Here is a 22622-nt window from a genome sequence, read left to right as displayed (position 1 = left end):
GGGAATCAAAACGAAGACAAATTTCCATTTTTCAAATTTAATTCTCTTAAAATGCTTCCGTTTACATTGTATACGTTTGTTTGTAACATGGTAAGACGACAAGTGTGCATTTTAATCGAATTAATAAAATTTATTTAAAAGAATAACAGGCATTCCATTCCAGGAACATAATTTCTGATAACAATTTCCGTAAATTAATTTGATATTGCACGAGACATTAATTGATTAATTTACATAAATATCTTAAGTACTAACGATCCAGTTTGTCTTTTTATGTTGTTGATGTGCAGATATTGTCGGTAACACTGTATAACAATTAAACTAAACTTATCCGGTTTAAGGAGCAACGTTGAGCTTTGATTCAACTTCCGAACTCCACATAGGTCCCAAACAATAAATTTGAACCGTTTTTGAATACAAGTTCAATGTCCTTCCTCACCGAACCAGTGTGATGTAGAAAGCTAATTTTATTCATTGTTGATTGCATACGTTTGTTTGTGATGATATAGAGATACCGTCAAATGATTTGAATATGTAAGAAGTGTGTTCCATCGAAGACATTTTCGATTGATAAATTTCTAAAGACTAGAGTTTTAAACGTAAAATTTACCGTTACACAGACGGCAAGGGTTTCCATTAAAGTATTTTCGCCAGATTGATACAGTTAGAGGTAGTGAACTTTCACCATGAATTATCTTCAGCTGATCCACAGAAACAATCAAAGCTGTTTCAAAACTACAACGCTGGTTCGTGTAGGAGCTGTACCAAATATAAACAGTATTGATGGTGTATGTGGATCAGCTGAAAAACTGCTGTAGCAAATTCATGGTGAAATTTCACAGTCTCTGACTGTGCAGACCGTTTCATTGCTTTTAACATGAAACATAGCCATCCGTAAAAGGTAAACGAGATTTCAAAAAACTAAGGCAAAAATTCGATTCGTTGACAAAGAGGAAAAAAATGCGTTCGAGGTAAGTAGAAACGATCAACAAACTTGGAATCACTCGAAACGTCTATCCGTTCACATTTTCTGTTCATTTTCCATCGATCTTCGAACTTTGGATTCGCGCATTTTCTCCTCCAAATATTCGATGACTGTCCAGTGATTCTGTTGTCTAGCTACATCCAACGGTGTCAAACCGTCACGATTTTTCCGGAACTCCGAACCAGATGCTATCAGTTGTTTAACGACGGGAAGATGGCCGAACATTGCTGCAGCGTGCAGAGCTGTTTCTCCGTTCTGTTAGCAAAAATTGTAAAATCAATTAGACCGATTTGAGTGTTACGTTCGCACAAGAAAATTCAATTTACCGGCAGAAGACCTAAGTTTGGTTTGTATTTAAGTAGCTCGTGAACGACAGCAGCGTAGCCCTTATGGGAAGCTTTAAAAATTGGAGTAGCTCCATCCTAAGATTCGAAATTTTAGATTGTCAGTCGATTAGTAAAACGATTAATTCAATTGAAGAACACATTACACATCGAACAGCATCAATGTTGGCTCCGTGCTGCAACAACAGACGAACCTAGAGACATCCACTTTAGATAAATTTTCAAATCAATTCAATGAGCAACAAGACGTACTATGTGATCGTGACCCATTTGTGATGCGATCCAAAGGGGAGTAGCGCCATCGTTTCGGCACGCATCTGGATTCGCTCCTTCAGTCAATAACATTGACAATATAGTACGGTGACCGTTTTGCGACGCAATAAACAATGCAGTGGCTCGATCCTGTTAGTAATTTTGATTGATTAACGAACGGACTTCTAACGGTTAGAAATCTAACGTTGGAGCTGACTTAGGATATTGGTTGGAAATATTGGAAACAGAAGGAGCATGGCCAAGGCCTGGTACAAAATGTTTACTCACCTTCATCGCCACATGTACATTAGCCCCACGATTAAGTAACTCTTTAACAATGTTTACATGTCCACCCTGACATGCTACAAACAGTGGAGTACCTCCTTCCTAAAAATTACGCACAAAAAAAACATTTAGCCGAACAAGCACATTAGGCTTTCCATTATATTATACCAATGATGGTGAGTCGATGGCTGCACCAGACTTAATTAAAATTCGAACAACATCCGTAAATCCACCTTGCGACGCAAAGAATAATGCGGTGGTTCCAGTCTGAATGGTTGAGTATGTAAACAAAGTTGTCAGAAATTTTAGATTGACTTACACAAAACACTTTAACCTTACCACTCTCTTCGCATTTGGATTGGCTCCTTGTTCCAAAAGTTCGATTACGCATGTCAAATGTCCACTAGCTGAAGCTAAAATAAGTGGTGTGGTATCGTCCTTGGAATATTGAAATATTTTCGCATTAAAATCAATTTCAATTCTGAAATTCGTTGGATAACAATTTAAATTTGAAAATGAGATGTGAGTGAGACAGACTCAACTTTAAGATTTACAACAAATTAAATTCACTTCCGAATTCATAGTCGAACAAAGGCTTTCTCTGTTGGTCACAAAAAGTTGTGGAATACAATTTATTACCGGAAAATGGAGAATTGTTTTTCTATCAGGAAAGCCATTCATAATGAAAGCCTTCAAAGTCGAATATCTCCGAAAATACTGAGCCAGAAAACTCGTCTCATCTCCCTGTAGTCCTATAGTTCTAGGTCTAGGATAGGAAAGACAGTGGACCATGAAGACGTCACTCATTTTTCGGAACTGACCTCTGGCGATTTCAAACTTGTTAAAAGTCCAAATGTTAGCCGAAAAAATGGTCAAAAATGTAAGGAAAGTCTACAACAAAAAAGTATAATAAACGTCAGGATTCCACATTATTTTTGAATCAAGTAGATAGTTATGTCGAACGAAAAATCTTTCGTAAAAGTGAATTGCAATTTTAACAGGAAATAATCAATAACATCCCAAATCTTGAATTTTCCATAATCCTTCAACAGAAATCAAGGAGAGGGGAAGCAGTGACAGAATGTCTGTGCAAGAAGCACTGGAACTAGTATCCCAAATTATAGCTACGTGTCTTTTTATAGATCTAGACAAAACTTAGAAAATACTTATTATGACATTCTCAGGACATATCTCAAGCTACATGGATCATGGCAGGCCGGCTGAGAAGTACTTGAATGTAGCTTCCGAATGACCACTTCTACGTAAAATGGATTGGAAATGGCCAGGTAAAATTGCTTCAAACTTGATGAATTTTCCTGTACACTTTTTGGGGGAGCCCTAATACCGACTCCATTCCTACGCTTCCAAAAATTTCTCATTCACGAAATATCTGTACTTTCGAGAACAGAAGAAATCTTTCAAAATGGCTTCGTATTTTCGGATATATACCTAATATTCGACTTTGAAGGTTTTCATATGAATAGAATGGCTTTTCGTAAATTTACGTAGGGTAAAACTACCAAATCATTTTATTGTCTACAGAAAATTATTGCGAAGGCGAGTTGATGTGAATTTAACATATCCAGTGAACATTATCCACTGATTCCATGTAGATATACAACAGCTTTCTTCTACCCGTGTTTATTTAATATTAATAGACGACACGTATTCCATCAAGTTGGTTAAAGTCTATGCTTATGCTGATTCATGAATTTCTTAATTGAGTCTTAAAAAGCGGTTCGCTGCCAGTGATTTAACAGTGCATTTCCTTTCATTTGAATAGTAACTATTTCTAAATTTACCTCATCTTTACAGTCCACATGAACTTTTCCGCTGTCCAAAACTTTCTTCAACAAAACCTCATTACCATGCAAAGCAGCTAAGTGTAATTGAATATCCGATGGGGTTTCTTTCTGTAAACAAAACAAATAATTTAATTATAGACCGTTCTAATTCTTATTCCTAAACAGGCATTTACGCATCGAATTAACAACGAGTCATTTGTAATATAACTGTATGTATGTTACGTCTCTTTTTGAAAATATTTGTTTTGTGAAATGTAACTTTTGCGAAACAAGCCAAAGGCGAGTAATCACACGAGCCAAAACGAGCGTTTATGAGTATTCGCGCCATGTTGTGACGTCATCGTTATATCCCTAGAGGTCTAAATCATATATTACCTTGAATACTTTGAATTTTCAGGAGAAATTGTCGTTCCTCCATTCTGTTGTCTTGTTTTCGCTCATACGATAAGGCTTGATTTCCACTTACCAAAAAAGTGTTCCGTATGAGAGACAAAATTGATTTTTTTCAATTTTTCTTTTGTTTACTTAACAGCTCGCTATCTCACGGCTCTCGCACGGACTCACGAAGTACTTTCTGTTGAGTGGAAACCAAACTTAAAGCAGTATATCAACATATACGTAGAATAGTCGAGGCTTGCGGATAATCTATACTAATATAAACTGATGCGTGTGTGCCAACTTATAACGAGCCATCAGAACAGTCGGAGCGTTTGCTGCGACTGAGCCCCGTACAAACCCGTATATCTATTGCGTACGTGCCCTAGTGCGTCTATCACCCTACTTTGATCGTAAGCTTATTGCGCCGGTTAATGTAGTTACCGTAAAATTGTTATTATGTAACCAAAATTAAACGAGCCGTCAGAACAGTTGGAGCGTTTGCTGCGACTGAGCCCCGTACGAACCCGTACATCTATTGCGCACTTGACCCTAGTTCGTCCGTCGCCCTACTCTTACCATAAGTCTACTGCGCCCGTAAACGTCGGTAAAGTAAAATTCTTATGAAATTTGTACGTCTTAAAAATTGCGCATAGCGCAATTACGAGGCCCCGTACGATGTTCCTTTCAAACGTAGCACAAATTTCAAATTGACCTAAAATTTCCTCAGTCCTATATTAACCTATATTTACCTATAAATAAACAATTTACTGATAAATACGCTAGTATATAGCTCAAAATAACTATCTATACCGTTATATAGCTCAATATAGCTGTATATATTTATAAATAGATATCCATATTTGGGATCCTTGAAACACCACACACACGTAACCACTCACTTCCCACTGATCAGTGACTTTGTAAGTATCATTTTCACCGATTTATATTGATTTTACAAAAATCCAAAATGACGGCCATTTTGTAAGGAGGTGGAAAGTAGTACGGCTGCTTGACATTCGTTAGTATTTTTCAAACAAAAAAAAATTCATGAAATTCGGTCAAAGTTTACTCGAGATATTAATAAAACACACCACCTTCACTGTACGGCCACATATAAGCTCACTCCAAGAGACCTAGCTAACGCTCCGGTGAACCGAATTTCATAAACTTTTTTTCCCTGATTGGTACGGTCAATACCTATCTAATAAAGCAAAATCAAAATCCGTTCAAATTTAGCCAACCTACAGTCAAAAACGGCTTGCCGCCCCGTGCCTAGTTCACACCAAGGGGTCTAAACTCACGAGTCGGTCATCCGATTTCCATAAACTTTTTTTTTAAATACCTTTCATTTGACGTACCACAAGTGTAGCCTTTAAATGACCAGAGATATCTTCGGAAAACGTTAAATCACTTATGGGGCCCCAGCTCGGGAGGGGTCGACCCAAAATCGCCCATCTTCGAACTAAGCCTCACTATTTTGACTATCTTTCAAAATTTTTTTTTTTTTTTTGAAATCGGATTTGATTTACTCAAGATATTGACGTGGCAGACAAACGGACAGACAGACAGACAAAATTTTTATTGCGGATTCGTCATCTATGAACATAGGCAAACACTTTGCCCTTACCGTCTGCTTCGAATTCTACCAATTAAACACGGCATCGTAATCCTGTAAGCCCCTTTGTACTTCGTACGGGGCTAAAAATCAAAAATCAAAAACCCACCGCTAACCGGTGTCGAAGGAATAATGAGAGAACAAACTCCTGACTCTATAGGTTTCTTCCAAGGTGAAATAAAATGTCATATCGTCATCCATTGAGCCATAACCTCAACACTATTAACAATGCAATTGTCAAAATAATAGAGAAAATAAGTTGTGGTTATGGTTCTATGGATGACATCGGCTCGTGTTCAGTTCATTTTGTTCGGCTAAAGCGTTGCTTGCCCAGTTAACAATTTGTCCCACGAAATGTACATAAATTGCCATCGGAAAATACACCTGTGTGATTTGGACGACTGTCGATTGCGAGACGGTGCCACCTCCACTTTGGCAAGACATACAAAATAGGAACTACATAGATCCGTAAGTCACTCCCAATGGATTTTAATTTTATTTCTAATTATTTGCCTCTGTGAGATAGAAAGGTAATGGAACTCAACTTCCCTCCTGACTTCCCTGATATGACCGACCATTTCGATCTGCACGGTTTTTACACGAACAACAGATGAATATGCGGTAAGTGCGACCACCGTTTGTCATATCAAGATTTAATCACGATGTGGTTTCTGTTTCTACAAAGGTACGAAATGAATGTCGGGGAAAGGTACTGGATATGGATGTGTTAATCGCAATTAGAAAATTGCACAAGACGGTACAATGCATTGCGAGCCAGTATCTTCGATAAATTCCAGCCTTTTGGAATGCAGATCAATCGAATAATCAGTGAAATTGGTGAACAAATTCATCCAAACGAAAACATCGTCTATGAGTTCAACGCTAGTTTCAACAACCTTATCAATGCCGAATCCCCGGTGTTCAAAATAATAGTCGACGGTGACGCCATTAAATATTTGAGCAAAAAAGATCGATTACGTACGTCGGGGCTGTTACTCGCTGCTCTGAATGAGTATTCTCAGGCGCCAATTGCATTCATTGACTTGGAACAAATGGACAAAGAAGCTGGCACATTGATTGATCCCATCATCCGAAGAATGGCAGACAGATGTCAACTGTTTATCGAAGCGTCTTCAACGCATTACAGTCACCTAGCATACGTCCACTACGGGCTGAACCCGAATATGAGTTTGTTTCGGAATCGACGGATGGATTTCACATTCATACGATTTCTTTCATCATTTTAGGACAACGATGGTGAGAAATTAGTGAAAGTTTTACGACACGACGGCACTAAATTTGTATCGCCTGCCGAAGGGGCTCGTGGAAATGTCAGCCAAGGAAACGTCAGGGAAGCTGATGACATTGACGACCAAGGTGATGTCGTTTAATTTAAATTTGAGAAAATCGTTCGTTCCTAACTTATAAGTATTGTGACGATTAATATTCACTCAACGTCACGTTGATTTCTAAAATTTTTGTACGTAGCCGTACGTCGTAAGCGTGTAAATCTTACATGTGAATAATGTTTTATGTAAATAACCAATAAATATGGTTGTAGCCAGTAAGCAGAATATTCTATTTTTGTTTAAGAAAATTAGATTAACTATTAGGGATCTGCATTTCACATAAGATGAGCTATCGTGCTAGATCTAGCTCATGAACTAGGTGATGTCAACGGCAACGCCACAAATGACCGAAATAAAATACAGCAAAAGTGTTGACGACCTCAACTATGTTCAACATCCGGAAAAGTGAGCAAGAATTTGTTCGATTTCTCACTTTTTTCAACTAGTTTCGACCGCTCGACTGACTTTTTTTCCCTCAAAATTAAGACGCCGATGCTTAGCTGAAATTATAACCTAAATTTGCGTGTCTCGTTTTTCATTTTTGATGATATCTTTTCATCAGAATTCATTTTCAAAAATGTTCGACCGCAATAACGACCATCAAAGTTTTAAATAAAAATTATTTTTGGTTGTAGCCGTTTGACCAGCTGTGTGAAAAGTGAGCAGTTCAACGAAATCTTCATAAAATGCCCACTGTTCTCAGAGCTGGTCAAACCAAGGCTGTAAACTTTGGGGAGGTCACGCCGATAAAATGTAATTCATGAACGTTTACAGCCTTGGGTCGAACGGCTATAATCAAAACTAATTTTTATTTAAAGTTACTCCATTCGAGGTTGGAATTGCGGTCGTACATTTTTCAAAAAGGATTCTGATGGAAAGATATCATCAAGAATGAAAGCACATTAGAATTTAATAATTCACCTGCGCGTCTCTAGTCTTTTCTCTTTTTTCAAGTGTGCTGCATGGGAGACAGGACAAATCGCCTCGTCGAACATCACCCCGTGTGGGCGTTACTAGAACCCAGATTAATAATAACATTTCAAGCTGGCCGGTAATAACACTCATATACAGAAGACGTGACTTTTCTATTTTTTTCCATACTTTCCATAGGGCAAGCAGCAAGAGAATCTCTAAGTGTAACGACGAGTGCTTTGACGATATGATATGCGTGTAAGGAATGCCGTATTTACAACTGACCGTTTCCTTTTAACATTTTTTTTTGTTGTCCTGCGTAACCGACCGAAAGTTTTCAAAACGCCTGCAATCGTTAAATTTAATTAAGAAACGCCAAAAATTAGTCTCAAAGTTAGCGGTTTTTTTTGCGACACTTTTCCGGGAATATTCCTTAGCCGGGACTATTCCAGACCCTTGACCAAAAAAGTTGTTCCAGTTCTAGTTTCAGTTATTGAACCAACCTTTCAGCCAATCAAATTTGACTAAGAAATCTAACTTTTACGACTTATAGAAAACCCTGTTATCATAGGTTCATGACACAAAAACATAGCTAACGCCGACCCGTACGAAACACCTATTCGTATCAAAAGCCTTTAATGTGAAACTCTTCATTTCTCTTACTTCATTTTCTTCTCTGCTGAAAAACTATTCTCCCTTTAAAATCACTTACATTATCCACTCTTTGCCTTGTTATCATATACAAATAAATTGCCGGAGGCAATATAGACAGCCCCGTACGAAGTCAAATTTCATAAAATCTTATTTAAACAGCTATATACCTATATTTACCTATATTTCACTATAAATAAACATTTCACAGAGGAATATGCTATTATATAGCTCTATGTGTCTGTATATAGCTCAACATAGCTGTATATAGGTAAATATAGATGTCCGTATATGTACTCCCTGAAACCCCACACACATAACCGATTACTTCTCTATTAACAGAAACTCTCTTAGTACCATTTTCCCCAATATATTTCAATTTTACTAAAATCCAATATGGCCGCCGGCAGCCATTTTGTTAGGAGACCGGAAATAGTGCCGTCGCTTTACATTCACTTACATTAATACCTTTCAAACAAACAAAATTCATGAAATTCGGTTAAAATATATTCGAGATATTGACAAAATACTCCACGTTCACTGTACGGCCGAGTTAGAGGTGTGTGCCGGTCAACTTTTGTTCGGCGGCGGCTGTAAACATTTTTCAGAGTATCGGCGGCGGCGTGAATCGACTGAAGTTATTTTTTCGGCGGCTCACTTCGGCGCAATACAATTTTAAACCGGCGGCGGCGGCGCATTTCGGCGCAAAAATCGGCTTTTTCGCTTCACTCTAGATTTATAATATTTCATTTAAAGACCAGTGCTGAATTTCTTGTTTTGATAAAAAGCGGTCCAAGACATTCTCAATGAAACTAATACCTCAGAAACCATTTTTTAATTCATCTTGTTATTACTCAAATTTCAAATAAGTAATTGATTTTCTATTGTACTTTATAGAGAAGACCACCAATGTTCCACTAATTTTAAGTTCTCAAAATCCAAAACGCGCATAAAGTATCTGAGAAAGTCGAGATTTTCCAATCAGCCGAAACTCAAACTTATTTTGGCAGATTTTTCGAAATCTGCACTAGTTTCATGCTTTTCCATGGTCAATAAAGAAGAAAGTTGAAAAATCTGACAGTAAAATGTGAGCCAAAAGCGAAGCATATAAAAACACTTGCTGACGTCATTGATTGGTGATATAGAATTACCAAAATAATATTTTCTCTTTTTATCAACGTATACGAGCGCAGCGAAGGAGTTGACTTTACAGACGAGTCCATTTTTCACTAGATACCATCATCACTTATACAGATTTTTTCGAATCATTAGTCAAATATTAGTTGTCTGCCATGCGTTCTCATTTTGTACAATATGTTGGTTTTCCTCACTTTTTTGATACAGATTTATTTTTTCTTGTACTTAGTGAAACAAATTCATTCCCAATTACCTCTACTTTGCGACGAAAATGAGCAAAAAATAAACCGGCAGCGCAGCGGCGGCGCAGTGTTTTATTTTTACCGGCGGCGGCGCAATCGACTGAACAATTAGAAATATCGACCGGCGGCGGCTGACTTTTTACTGTAATTTTCGACGGCGATCGGCGCGACTGGCGCCGGCGCTCACCTCTAGGCCGAGTAGCCAGATAAGAGGTCACTCCAAGAGACTTAGCTCACGCTCCGGAGAACATAATTTCATAAACTTTTTTTTCCCTGATTGGTACGGTCAATACCTATCTAATTAAGCTAAAACAGACGAAATATGTTCAAATGTGGCCGACCTACAAGCAAAAACTGCTTGCCGCCCTGTGCCTGTTTCACACCAAGGGGTCTAACTCACGAGTCGGTCATCCGATTTCCAAAAACTTTTTTTTGTCGATTGGTATTGTAAATACCTTTTATTTGACGTATCACGGACAGACAGACGGACAGACGGACAGACGGACAGACGGACAGACGGACAGACGGACAGACGGACAGACGGACAGACGGACAGACAGACAGACGGACGGACGGACGGACGGACGGACGGACGGACGGACGGACGGACGGACGGACGGACGGACGGACGGACGGACGGACGGACGGACGGACGGACGGACGGACGGACGGACAGACGGACAGACGGACAGACGGACAGACGGACAGACGGACAGATGGGCAGACGGACGGACAGACAGACGGACGGACAGACAGACAGACAGACGGACAGACAGACGGACAGACAGACAGACAGACAGACAGACAGACGGACAGACAGACGGACAGACGGACGGACAGACGGACAGACGGACAGACAGACAGACAGACGGACAGACGGACAGACAGACGGACAGACAGACGGACAGACAGACGGACAGACAGACGGACAGACAGACGGACAGACAGACAGACGGACGGACAGACAGACGGACGGACAGACAGACGGACGGACAGACAGACGGACAGACAGACAGACGGACGGACAGACAGACGGACGGACAGACAGACGGACGGACAGACAGACGGACGGACAGACAGACAGACGGACAGACAGACAGACGGACAGACGGACAATCACATCCAATAGTCAAAGCTCATTAAAATTCCCTAGCGACTTTTTCTGACATACACTTTGATGCTTTGATGATACACTTTTATCAGATATTTCGTTTGCAGTCGCCTTGTTCTACACTTTTTCCAGCTGACCTTCGTCTGTACCAACAACGAAATGCATTCCCTTTCCTTTTTTGCTCAATAAACAACTTGAAAACTTTCTCATCGAGCAGTACTCTCATACGATACTTCCCATGGCTAAAATTCGTGCCATCGAACAGTGGAATCCGACTGATTATGAATGATGGGACTGCCCTCTACTATAATCAAAATGACCATTTCATGCGGGCATGACTTAAGTTGTTTTATTATGTTCAAGCTGTGCAAAATACATATGTATAAGGAAGTGGGTCTATTAGAAACGGTAAGCACATCTCATGGTGTAATCATCAGATCTGTTATTTTTTTGTTGAAGAATATTGGGTAATGTGCAACACAATTTCTTTCACTTTTACATTTAAAGTTCGCCGACATAAATGAGACAAAATATTAGTTTTGCATTTCCCTTTACCATACAAAAATGCAAACGAAATTTAAAGCAAAGGAACAGGTTTACCGGAAAAACGACAAGTTCAATAAAACTAGTTTCGTCCCGTGTTGTGCAAATTAATATTAAACGCATCAAGTGCAGCACGAAATCAACCAGGTCCATATAAGTAATAGTATCATAAAAATGCACTCGCTGTTACATAAATTACGAACAAAAAAAAACGAAAGAAAGAAAGAAATTGTTGACTTGATTAGAGCGTTTTTATATACCAACCTCTCTAAATCATAAACACTTGCAATTGCAAACAATGGATGCATGCTTATTTGTGTGAATCGAATTAAACGATTAAAAAATAAAATTGAAAATATCCGTCTGCGAGTAAAAGTTTCGTTTTAAATTAAACAAAAATTAAATTCATTTTCGTCGATACGCACGGGTGGAACGGGTTGAACGAATTTTAATTGAGCGTTTGGATGCACTTTCAATATTTTTGGATATTATTTGTCACCTCGGAGCCCTTAACAAGGTTCCACACAAATTTTTGATTTTCCTTTATTCCTTCGGTGGGAGTGATGCTATCCAGTCTGCAGGGAGAGTCATATCTATGAGGAGAGTGGTTGTAAACTGGTTGGGGTTGTAATCGGTATCAGTTGGAATTCTAATAGCGATGGTACGAAAATTCGGTCCCTTGAGTGTAAGAGAAGTCGGTAGAGACACGCTGGAAAACATGATTTTCAAAAGGTCATACACTGACAAAAAAGAGTTGAAATTCTTACCTGTAGCCTTTGTCTCCAGTTAATCTAGAATAGCTGCTACAGCTGTAGCGCCTAATACAAAAAATACAGCTGTAGCAGCTATTCTAAATTACCTGGAGACAAAGTTACCTGCTACAGGTAAGAATTTCAACTCTTTTTTGTCAGTGTAGAGGTGTGGATACTTGAGGGACAAAGGTAGTAAATAGTAGTAGCAGTAGAGGTGACATATTCGAAAAATTATTTTTGCAGACCGTCCACGTAGAGACCGACAGTATCTCAAAGTTTTTCCCTAATATTTGGTCACAGTCGCGAAAACCCACTTATGATAGTCTCACGTGTTACATGCGTTGAAAACCGTAATTTTCATGTTTCAAGCCCTACTTTCAACGCACTCAGCATGAACAATTCATTACAAAACTCAGGATAAAAAGGCTACGCCTCAGATCAACAAAATTCACACGAAAACTCTACTTTTCAACTTTTATCCCTAGTCATGTCAATTATAAAAATACTATTTCGTTCTCAGCTTTCTATCGACATCAGATTTGCTGGATTTGTTGTGGGTCACGTCAACAGTGTCGCTCTGTTGTACTGATAAGTGCCACTAGTCGTTCTACGACAAAATTTTGCGCATGACTTGAAAAACTTTGAAGAAACGGCTGCGGGATGATTTGTTTGATTGCGATTTTTAAACAAAGTTACAAAAGCAACGAAAACAGCAAAATACCATCGATATTTTGCACTTTATAAAAAATATCAAAAGTGCATCCCAATGCTCAATTAAAATTCATTCAACCGCACCGTGTACACACTTTCCGCTTTTAATAAATTATAAAAAATGCTTCACAGTTGGAAGTGAAACATCTTTCAATTTTTTTCTTTCTTTTCGAAATTATACTCACTGGAGTTTACAGTTTTAATCTATATTAAGTATAAATAGCTTACCTTTAATGACATGTTACGATCGATCGTGACCGATAATGTTTTTCTGTTTTTGTTTCACTTCTCTCGTTTCTCGATGCAAGTTTAAACACTGCGATAGTGTGAGCAATGGATTACGTCAATAAACTATATCGTGGAAAACTAATCGCACTGTGAAACGGGAACAGAACAACCTCATTCCAAAACTTTTACAACAAAAAATGCGGTTATTTAGTTGGTCGTTAATAATTGCACAAAACACTTTAATTTTAGCACCCGTTCAATGCTATGCACAATTGATATCTAATAACACGACAACGAGAAAATTATGCCGAGGTCTTAAATATTTAATAAGTTGGTGCAGGTATGATAGTGGTAATACAAAAAAAAGAGTAATTGAGAGAATGAATTGTGTGTATTTACACCAATTTCTAATATATAGTCAAAGACCGCACTCTGAATGATAGTTTCAATCGTACTGGTGATCGCATCATTTTTCAATATTTATTTACCAGTTTTGGTTAACAGTGCCAGGCAGAGAGAATATTTTTTGTCTGGTAAAAGTTCATTTAGGATAGAAGACACAAAAAAACGGAAAAATCAATTATTCATGCGGATGATATAATAAACTGAAATGTAAACATTCGCGAGTCTTGACTCAAGACTTTTGAGTCAACAACAAGAATTGTTGTCAGATAATATGTTTTAGTACAGAAGAGTTTTTGATTTTTTTTCTTCAATAAATAACAACCTTGATCGCAACCGTCTAGCTAAAACCAGTCGAATAGAAACACTTGTGTAACCGAATCGAAGTCACAAATTTGTACAGGTGCATCGGAATGCAAAAAATTATTTCGTATTTCGAGGAGAAGAAGAAAAATTAGTTTAAAATGAAATTGTATGTGTGGTTCAGACTTCGCCACTTTTGCTCGAAAATTTGGATGCCGTTTTTAAGCATTGGCTTTTCAAATCGAAAATGAAACATTCGAGCATATTGAAGTTCACGGCCCGATCCTATAGACAGAGGCGCACAGCGAAAATGACATTAGCCTTTCAGAAACGACTAAACATTTGTTATCGACAGCAACGACAAAAATAAGCAGAATGGGTTAGGTAAGTTAAAACAAGTGAACGAAAACATTTGGTATCAGAGACGAGGCCATAACAGAAGTAAACGTTATGTGCTCGCCTTTTGTCATCTTATACTTTTCAGGTAAACATCGGAGCATGCAACACACTTCACGTTAGACAAACTCATTCCAGGATTTACACACAAAAAAAAATCTACAAAAGGTGGTCAGCTGTTGTTCACAGACTCGATACTAGACAATAGTTATTTACATAACAAGGGATAAACAGTAGATCCGAGGCGAAGCCGAGGTCAATAAACACACGAAAACGAGACTTTTCATTTTTATCTTTGTCTTTGATTCTCTTGTCAAAATCAAAATATCGTTGGCTCTAGTGCCTAAAGTGTGTGTAATAAGCCACTTTCGACCCTAGGGAAAACAAAAGCATGTAAATTATGATTAGACAAGGGTCCGATATGTCTACAAGAAATGAACATTTATGATTTTCTATCCACACCACACATAGACAAACAATTTAAAAACTGGCCAATGCACCAAAAACAAGTTCATACACTTTAGATACTTTTAATGTCAGTGTCAAGTGCAGTGCAAATGCTGGTGCGTTGCCAATGCATATTAAACAGTTCGTTCTTCGATTCAAGTAATCAGAGTTAGTTTCATTTAACTGGTTTGGGAAATTGGGTATCTAGGCACAACGTTAGAGTAAAGAAAACCGAAATAAGATGACACAATGGTCTATGATTAGACTGTTGTATTTGATGAACGCTCAATTGATTTATCGACAGTGCATGAAACTATTTTTAAATTTTTAATATTTCGCCGCTGTCACACACAAAAAAATGTGTCGACAATTGATCGGCAAAAGCCGTCTTTTTTTCAGATTTTTCTGAATTTATAACAAATAGAAGGCAGCGTAGAATGAGGTTATTCGGTAAGAGTATATACCAAGTGTACAGAAAAGAAGCACTCACACACTTTAAATTAACCTGCAACTATTGCGACTTTATAACATCATTCAATTGTGAGATTCAGATTCGTAATTTTATTGTTTTCGATTGTTTTTATTATTCCTTTTCTAAGGACTTTTCATTCAACATTACACTCACTACACTTTGTTTATAAACAATGAAAAATTATGCAATCCATATTGTGTCAGTGGCCGAAATTTAATGAATGAATTGACAATTGTGAATGAGCAATAAAGAGGGTGACACAATAAGTGTCGTTGAATACGAGGGATAGCCACGAGATGTAGCTTTTTCATCGGTGGAATGGCGGGACATTTCTACACGGTCAATATCGGCAGGTTAAAAAAACGATAATATCGTCCTGGATGATAATATTGTTCAAAACGATATTATCTTTGAGTAGACCAATTTTACTCAGGGGTCAGGGGCGCAAACCGCAAGCACCGAAATTCTTCGGAAAATTAATATTTTCATGCGAATCAAAACAATTTTCCTTTTGAGAATTGTTTGGAAAATTAGCTTTCATCATGCGATTGCTTCACTTCCTCAACGTTCCATTGGTGACATTTCACATAAAACATAGCGCATATTATATCGGGACATTTTGACGCACTGTCAATTGAAAATATTTAAATTTGTGGAGGACTTATGGCGTGAATTAGTTCAAACTTCGCAAACTTAATCAACATTTACATTTTGTCACACACTTGTTCTTCTCTAACTAAACATTTTCGAACTATAATGTCGTTCAGAAAACGATATTATCGTTCGTTGGAAGATATTATCGTTCTTGACGATATTGACCGTGGAGAAATGTCGTCTCTCTTAGTCATGGTCACTTCTTGGTCTCCAGCAAAAATTATCGTTTGACAGACCTGAGATGAGTATCGTAACTATTTCTCAGTTTTTTTTTAAACAATGTTGTCCTTAAGTCATTCACGGAACATTTTGAATGTACTGGCGGTGGCACTACTTCAAAGTTTAGCTACACAGCCAGGACCGCCAGGACTTTTAAACTTTTACAATGATGGCTCACAGTTCGTAGATCGTATAGTTGATATTTCCAGCACACAGATGTCTCTCTCATTCACTTCAAATTGTAGACGTACCAACTCAAAAAAAATAAAAAAATTCTTTCTCGCCATTACGATAATTTTGTTGTGAGCTTAAAAAGTTTCTCTACAAATAAAGTGAGTTTTTGTGCTGTAATTCTATTACAAATCGCTTAAGTGCAGTCAAACTAAACGATTACATTTCTCCTCAACAGCTTTCAAAAATGGAAAAAGACGCCCCACTATCCGTTGACTTGTACTGCCCACGAAAATGGTAAGCTGATTTTCTTCCACGTGCAATAGGCTGTGCCGCTGTGTTTTTTCATTCAACATAAAGTTTTTATCGACATCCAACCGTTCAATCGCGACAAATCGATTTTTGGTCACTAGTTTAATCGACAGCGTATCGATAGTTGAGCGAGAACTGTGAATTTATGTTGAGTGTTTTAACACATCGCATTCATAACCTAAAAATGTTCCCAGCTCGTAACATACATTTGACAGTTCGTCATGTTTCCTTGATGTTATACTGTGGACAATACCGTACATGACGATCGCTTAATGTTTGTCACTTGAAGAATGTCTGATCCCCGATTGTCATAGGTTTTTGTGCAATGTTCCGCAGATCTAATTCAACTTTCGTTTCGTTTCCAGCTCCACAAGTAACCGCATCATTCATGCTAAGGATCATGCTTCGGTGCAAATCAACATCGCTGACGTTGATCCCCAAACCGGCATTATGACCGGTACATCGAAGACCTATGCAATTTGCGGATCAATCAGAATGATGGGAGAATCAGACGATTGTATCGCCAGGTTAGCAAAAAAGGATGGCATCTTGTCGAAGTAAGTGACAGCGTTTTTTCATGTTCTTGCTAATGCAACCAGTTGCTGATTGTGTCTGTTTCCACTTTCGTTTCCAGGAACTACTAGAGGAGATTTATTTCACCGATGATCGCGATGTACAATTTTGAACAGAAGTGAAAATAAAAAAAATCTTTTTTCCCAAAAACAAAAGCGTTTGTGAGCTGGGACGAGTTTCTGTATTATTATGAAGATTTGAAGTCCATCGGCATTGCGGATAACAGAAGAAAAGAGGTGTCCAAGGTAGGTACTTTCGTTATCTATTCCTTTTCCAGTCGCAGAATTGCTTGGTCAATCGGTCGATTCATGACGAAATCATTGATGATTAGTCTACACGTCCGTCATTTAGATCCTAGTGTACGATGGGTAATTGAGTAATAGTGAAACAGGGAAAGATGATCTCCAACTTCATCTTAATTCACCTGTTACTTTTCGTATAACTAACCTTTGTAGCATTCTGTGACATCCCAGTCAATTAAACCATAACTTTCATAAATCGGGTGATTGGTCCGCAACATGTTCGAATGTCGTCGGATATTGTTTCTGAGGAACACACACAGTGCAGTTTAAACTTCAGTCACTCGAAAGTTATAATGACGATTTTCAGGGTCGAACTGGACGAGAAAACCCCCCATTTGTAAAATGTCAAAAATTGAATTTTACAAATATCCAAAAGGCCCATCGGGAATCGCCCGAATTCAAAGTATGGTCAGTTCAGGCCTGATCATTGTAGACATAAAAAGGCAATAGAAAACGCTAAGGCAAGATTCGACTATCGAAGGACATTATAGCTGAAAGACTGGGAAGATCCTAGAACGCTATATACTGATTGTTATGTGCCTTCTTAGACTGATACGACTGATCGCAGATATCACTCTGTGTATTGAGTAGTTATTGGAAGAATTGACGACTAAATTATTTCGACCACAAGCGACCATAACGACTTTGGAACTCTAGTCCTGTTGACCGACTTCCCAATGAATACAAAAGGAACACATCGGTTGGCGGTGCTCCAATTTAGTTTGCCATTTCCGACTATTAATAGGAATGTTTCCGACATGAAAATTGATTAGCCATTTTCAATGAAATTCGACTCTCAAGTAAGTACTCAAATGGATCAACTTTTTGCTGTCGAAAGTCTGCAACTCGACGACTAGACTAGACAGGCGTAATGTTTCTTCACATTTTGGGAATTTTTTTTTTTTTTTGATAATTGGAATCAACCAAAAATGATGAATCGCCAGAGTGTGAACGAAAGCCAAGAAGAATCGCCAGAGGAAGAAACGGCAAAGTGAAAAAATACGTTTTGGATCGCTTGAAAAAGACTGCATTAAATCTCTTTCGATGTACTACAAAAACGGATAAAACGTCTTAAATTCAGTCTATGACTTCTATCTTTTGAAATACCACCTCGTAAAAGAAAAGTATCCTTAGGATCGAACAACCCCCCTTTGCATTCCATTTCATAAAAGGATAAATGCTATGGGATCGAACAACATCATCATCATTTTTGGTTGATTTGTTAAATCACAAAGAAAAATCGACATAATCTGCAGAAACGCCAATGAAAATCGCCAGAGTGTGAAGAATCTCCAGATAGACAAATTTCCATTCTTTATGTTTCTTGGCGTTTCTTCACACTCTGGCTATTTTTCTTGGCGATTAAACAACTGTGAAATCAACTAACAAAATGAATTAACAAAATCGCCAGAGTGTGAAGAAAAACCTAGAAAAAACGCCAAAGTGAAATAGTTATTTGTTCAACGAGGGATATTATCGTCCAAAAAACGATTTTATCGTTTTCTAGGAGGATCTATGACTATTTCTGTCTTTGAAATACCTTTCGTAAAAGGATTGATTCTATGGGATCGAACAAAATCTTCATAATTTTTGGTTGATTTGTTCAATCACCAAGAAAAGTCGTCAGAATGTGACTTTCCATTCTTTATGTTTCGTGGCATTTCTACACACTTTGACAATTTCTCTTGGCAATTTGACTTTGGCGATTCTCCACGGGAATGAGAGTGGTTGACTTACGAGCCAAGGGAATCTTCAAGCGAAAAACCATTTTTCCTTAAAATTTTAATTGATCAAACAAAAACAGCAAACGCGAACCCGCGACAAACACTTTTTTTAAATTAAAAATTTTCAACAAAAACTGATGTGTTCAGTTCGAGCGGAATGTCACAAGTGGGACAGTAAAATTGCTCCATTTTCATCATAGTCGCTTCCTGCAATTTCGATATATCATCCAGAGCAACGGCATGACATTGCCGACAGGAACGTTGATTTAATATTGGCACCTGAACGGGAGAAAATTTCCAAAAAATGAGTCTCAGTTCGCCAGTAAAAAATAATCTCAATTTTACCTGGATCAGCGTCACACAGCATCTACTGATATCATGATTGTCCTGACAAGTCAATTTATTTGCTTCGATGTTCTTGTTGCAATACAAACACTTTTCCGGTGGTGAGTCTTCGAATTTCTTGGTCTCCTCTAACAGAATGTCAAAGCTTATCTTCAACGTGTCACGAACCTTTTCGTACGCCTCCAGAAGCGTATGGTTCTCATCCATATAGTCGATCAAATAGGCTCGCCAACTTTTTGCCGCCAACTGCTGGAACGGCAGCAATTCATTGAAATTCTCTATGTTCACCAGATAGCTCAGTCGTTTGTAGTAGGTAATGGCCAGGATCGTCTTCAGAATGAAATTGAATTCGTGCCGTAAATAGTTCGATTCGACCATCAACGATTTCCTCTTGTAGTAGCTGCTCCGTGCATTGCACGCAATCGAACGAATTTTCAGTTTGTACAAATAGAGATCGGTCGTTTCGATGGGCAGAACGATCTCTTCGAAGTACTCGAGCGGTATTTCGCCCCGTTTCAATTCCATGTACCGCAGGATCTCGGCACAATCGTAGTAATTACTGAGGCAAATCGAGTCATTGCGCAGCAGTTTGCTCATTATGTCAAACGTACGTGTAATACAAAATGAGATTGTGGTCGGCTTTCGTAGCACCAGATGATCGGTGGCTACGCGCGGATACATAGCGAGTATCCAATAGGCTTGATTACTTGACGGCAAGATGCCGTATAAGGCGAATTTCTTAAAGTCGACGTTGCATTTGATTGTGTTGACGGTGATCTCCGAGTCCATTTGGATGGTTAGCTCTTGTATGGTTCCGCCCATTGTGCACACAATGTACTTGTCAGGGCTTGTGACCACCTTGTGACAACCTGAAATTGCAACGACAATCAATTGGCGAAATTAGGATATTACGCTCGCAGGAGGGACTAACCAGTGATGAATAAATCGGAGACATACTGCGACATTGTGCGTATCAGTTTGCCTTTGGAGTTTAGTATGAAGACATGGACAAAGGATCCTTTACAGGCCACAATGGTGAAATGTTTCGTTCCGTAGTTGAATTCTCCGTAGACGTCGCTGAACTTCTGTTCATCGTTATGGTTCCACAACGAGGCTGCCTTGACAACGTTTTGGATTGATCCATCCTGCATGACCACTGTGTACATATGGAGATTACCTTGCAAATCACCTGAAATGATGCGAAGAATCGTTAGGACATGAAGCTTGTTCTGAAGTCTTACTAACTTACCCAACAACAGCATCGATTTCAGCGTATCATTATCGTCATAGTAGGAGAACCACTTCAGAACATTCACCTTGAACAGTCCGGTTTCGCAGAGATATTTCTGTTCCACCTCAACCGAGGTTTCAGCAGTTGACTTTTGCTTCGCAACACTAAACAGTGCTAGTTTACCCGAAGCGGACACGATAGCAAATCCGCACTGATTGTTGACGCAAATGTTGTTCCAATCGATAGCCGTTATGTGGACGTCTCGGACCATTTCTTTCAGCTTTTCGAATTTCGTAATTTTCTCATTCTTCTTCGGCTGTTCCGTACAGTAATTGAGCCACAGATCGGATATGTTTGCGATTTCCAGCCAATATCGTTCATCGTCTTGCCGATAGCAAATGTTACATCCACCGTAATTGGTTAGGCCGGCGATGTACGCTTCATTTTTGACTGTTACGGAAGCGGGCGACCATTTCACAGACGTTAAGCAGATATTGTGATGGTCCAGCTGTGACAGCTCAGGCATTAGAAGAACATCCAGTGTCAACTCCTGTTTCTGAGCATCGGTTGCATGGTTGTAAATGGCATCGTGACAAACATTAATTTTACTCGTTGGCATGACGGTCGGAGCTTTGTACGTTGTTTTGATGAAATTCAGATTTGCGTCTTCATTGTGTTTGAAGCATAAATTGAGTATTTGAGCCGATTGCCGTGTGAGCAAACAATATTGGTCGTTGTTGGAGCGCGTCAATGCAAATGGAACCAATGCACCGCGTAGCGGATAGGATATGTTTGATATTTCATTTATTTCCATTGTACTCGATTTGCCAACACTCAATTTCAACACATTTACCGCAAATTCTTATTTGAACGTAAAAGGAATCGAATTTACGAGCGGATTACTTCGTATTTCATCACATAAACTGCCAAACTGTAAGAGGTTAGGTTTCCTCGGTTTCCTCTAAACAAAGTTTTTTTTTTGTTACCCAGAATAAATAAACAAAAGCAGACCAAACAGACGAGCAACTTGTTCATTGACATTAGTGACATTACCCAGCCACCATTTACTGCGTTTGCGAAAATCACTTTTCAAAAGTTCAAAATACAAGCGCTCGTATGTTTTCTGACTGTTTCGGTTGTATTTTTTTAGGTGGTTTTCTAAACGATTCAGCAGTTTGACTTCTTATCTATTTCGCTTATAGTCTGAATTCGAAGTTACAGCAGAGCACCTGAGTCTTTCTAATGGGTATATGTATACGGTTCAAATACAATTCGGTTCGGTTACGATCTGATGTTGAACTTTGTATTCTGTAAACGTTTCAAAGCTTTGGATGGTGTCTCAGCGTTACCACCTTGGACAAATTTGCGCCCCCCCCCTTCCTGAGAAATTCCTGTTACTTCATTTTCGACTCTTTGAGATCAAGATCCTCACTGGTAAAACAAGATCCGCGCTGATAAAATTGATGTTGACCCACAGATAGAAATATGGACCTTGATCTTAATCTTTTAGGTGTTATTCCCTACCCGACCGAATCTTTTTTGGAGTAAAGTTTAATTTTATCAGGAGCTACTTCCATTTCCGTTTAACCCCAAGTCATTACGTCCGACAGGAATTACATTTTAATTTTTCGTTCAAAATCCAAAAAGGTTTCAGATGTGGTGGTATATGCTGTTAATATTAGTGGAGAAAATGTCCTTGTAAATCAAAGAAAAATTCTCTTAATTTAATTTAACCTGCCGTGATTTGAATGCGAGGCCTCCAGCACTTCAG

At 38.6% G+C, this 22622-nt stretch overlaps 3 protein-coding genes across 4 annotated transcripts; 1 reads left to right on the top strand and 2 right to left on the bottom strand.

The window, feature by feature from the left end:
* Window positions 1-27: 27 nt before the first annotated feature.
* Window positions 28-13960, bottom strand: LOC119081893 (ankyrin repeat domain-containing protein 29). The gene is made up of 9 exons (XM_037191120.1): window positions 13301-13960; window positions 3669-3779; window positions 2206-2304; window positions 2035-2133; window positions 1870-1968; window positions 1582-1731; window positions 1476-1523; window positions 1312-1407; window positions 28-1240 (listed from the first exon to the last, which is right to left on the bottom strand). Exons 1-9 carry the CDS (start codon window positions 13310-13312, stop codon window positions 1022-1024), a joined length of 933 nt encoding a protein of 310 aa, XP_037047015.1. The 5' UTR covers window positions 13313-13960; the 3' UTR covers window positions 28-1021.
* A 2423-nt stretch (window positions 13961-16383) lies between these two features.
* Window positions 16384-17399, top strand: LOC119082084 (40S ribosomal protein S21). Of its 2 annotated transcripts, XM_037191444.1 has the most exons (4): window positions 16385-16525; window positions 16603-16661; window positions 17042-17233; window positions 17311-17399. In XM_037191444.1, exons 2-4 carry the CDS (start codon window positions 16612-16614, stop codon window positions 17318-17320), a joined length of 252 nt encoding a protein of 83 aa, XP_037047339.1. In that variant the 5' UTR covers window positions 16385-16525; window positions 16603-16611; the 3' UTR covers window positions 17321-17399. The 2 variants fall into 2 exon arrangements, with proteins under 2 accessions (XP_037047340.1, XP_037047339.1); XM_037191445.1 differs by lacking the exon at window positions 17311-17399 and having other exon boundaries at window positions 16384-16525; window positions 17042-17237.
* Window positions 17400-19318: 1919 nt separating this feature from the next.
* On the bottom strand, window positions 19319-21842 carry LOC119082117. Its single transcript, XM_037191497.1, has 4 exons — window positions 20870-21842; window positions 20552-20809; window positions 19621-20489; window positions 19319-19554 (listed from the first exon to the last, which is right to left on the bottom strand). The coding sequence occupies exons 1-4, from the start codon at window positions 21663-21665 to the stop codon at window positions 19390-19392; spliced, it is 2088 nt and encodes a 695-aa protein (XP_037047392.1). The 5' UTR covers window positions 21666-21842; the 3' UTR covers window positions 19319-19389.
* Window positions 21843-22622: the final 780 nt, after the last annotated feature.

The sequence above is a fragment of the Bradysia coprophila genome, unplaced genomic scaffold (genome assembly GCF_014529535.1).
Source record: "Bradysia coprophila strain Holo2 unplaced genomic scaffold, BU_Bcop_v1 contig_373, whole genome shotgun sequence".
Lineage (NCBI taxonomy): Eukaryota > Metazoa > Arthropoda > Insecta > Diptera > Sciaridae > Bradysia > Bradysia coprophila.
The sequence above is the reverse complement of the archived record's forward strand: the minus strand, read 5'-3'. Positions and strand labels throughout refer to the sequence as shown.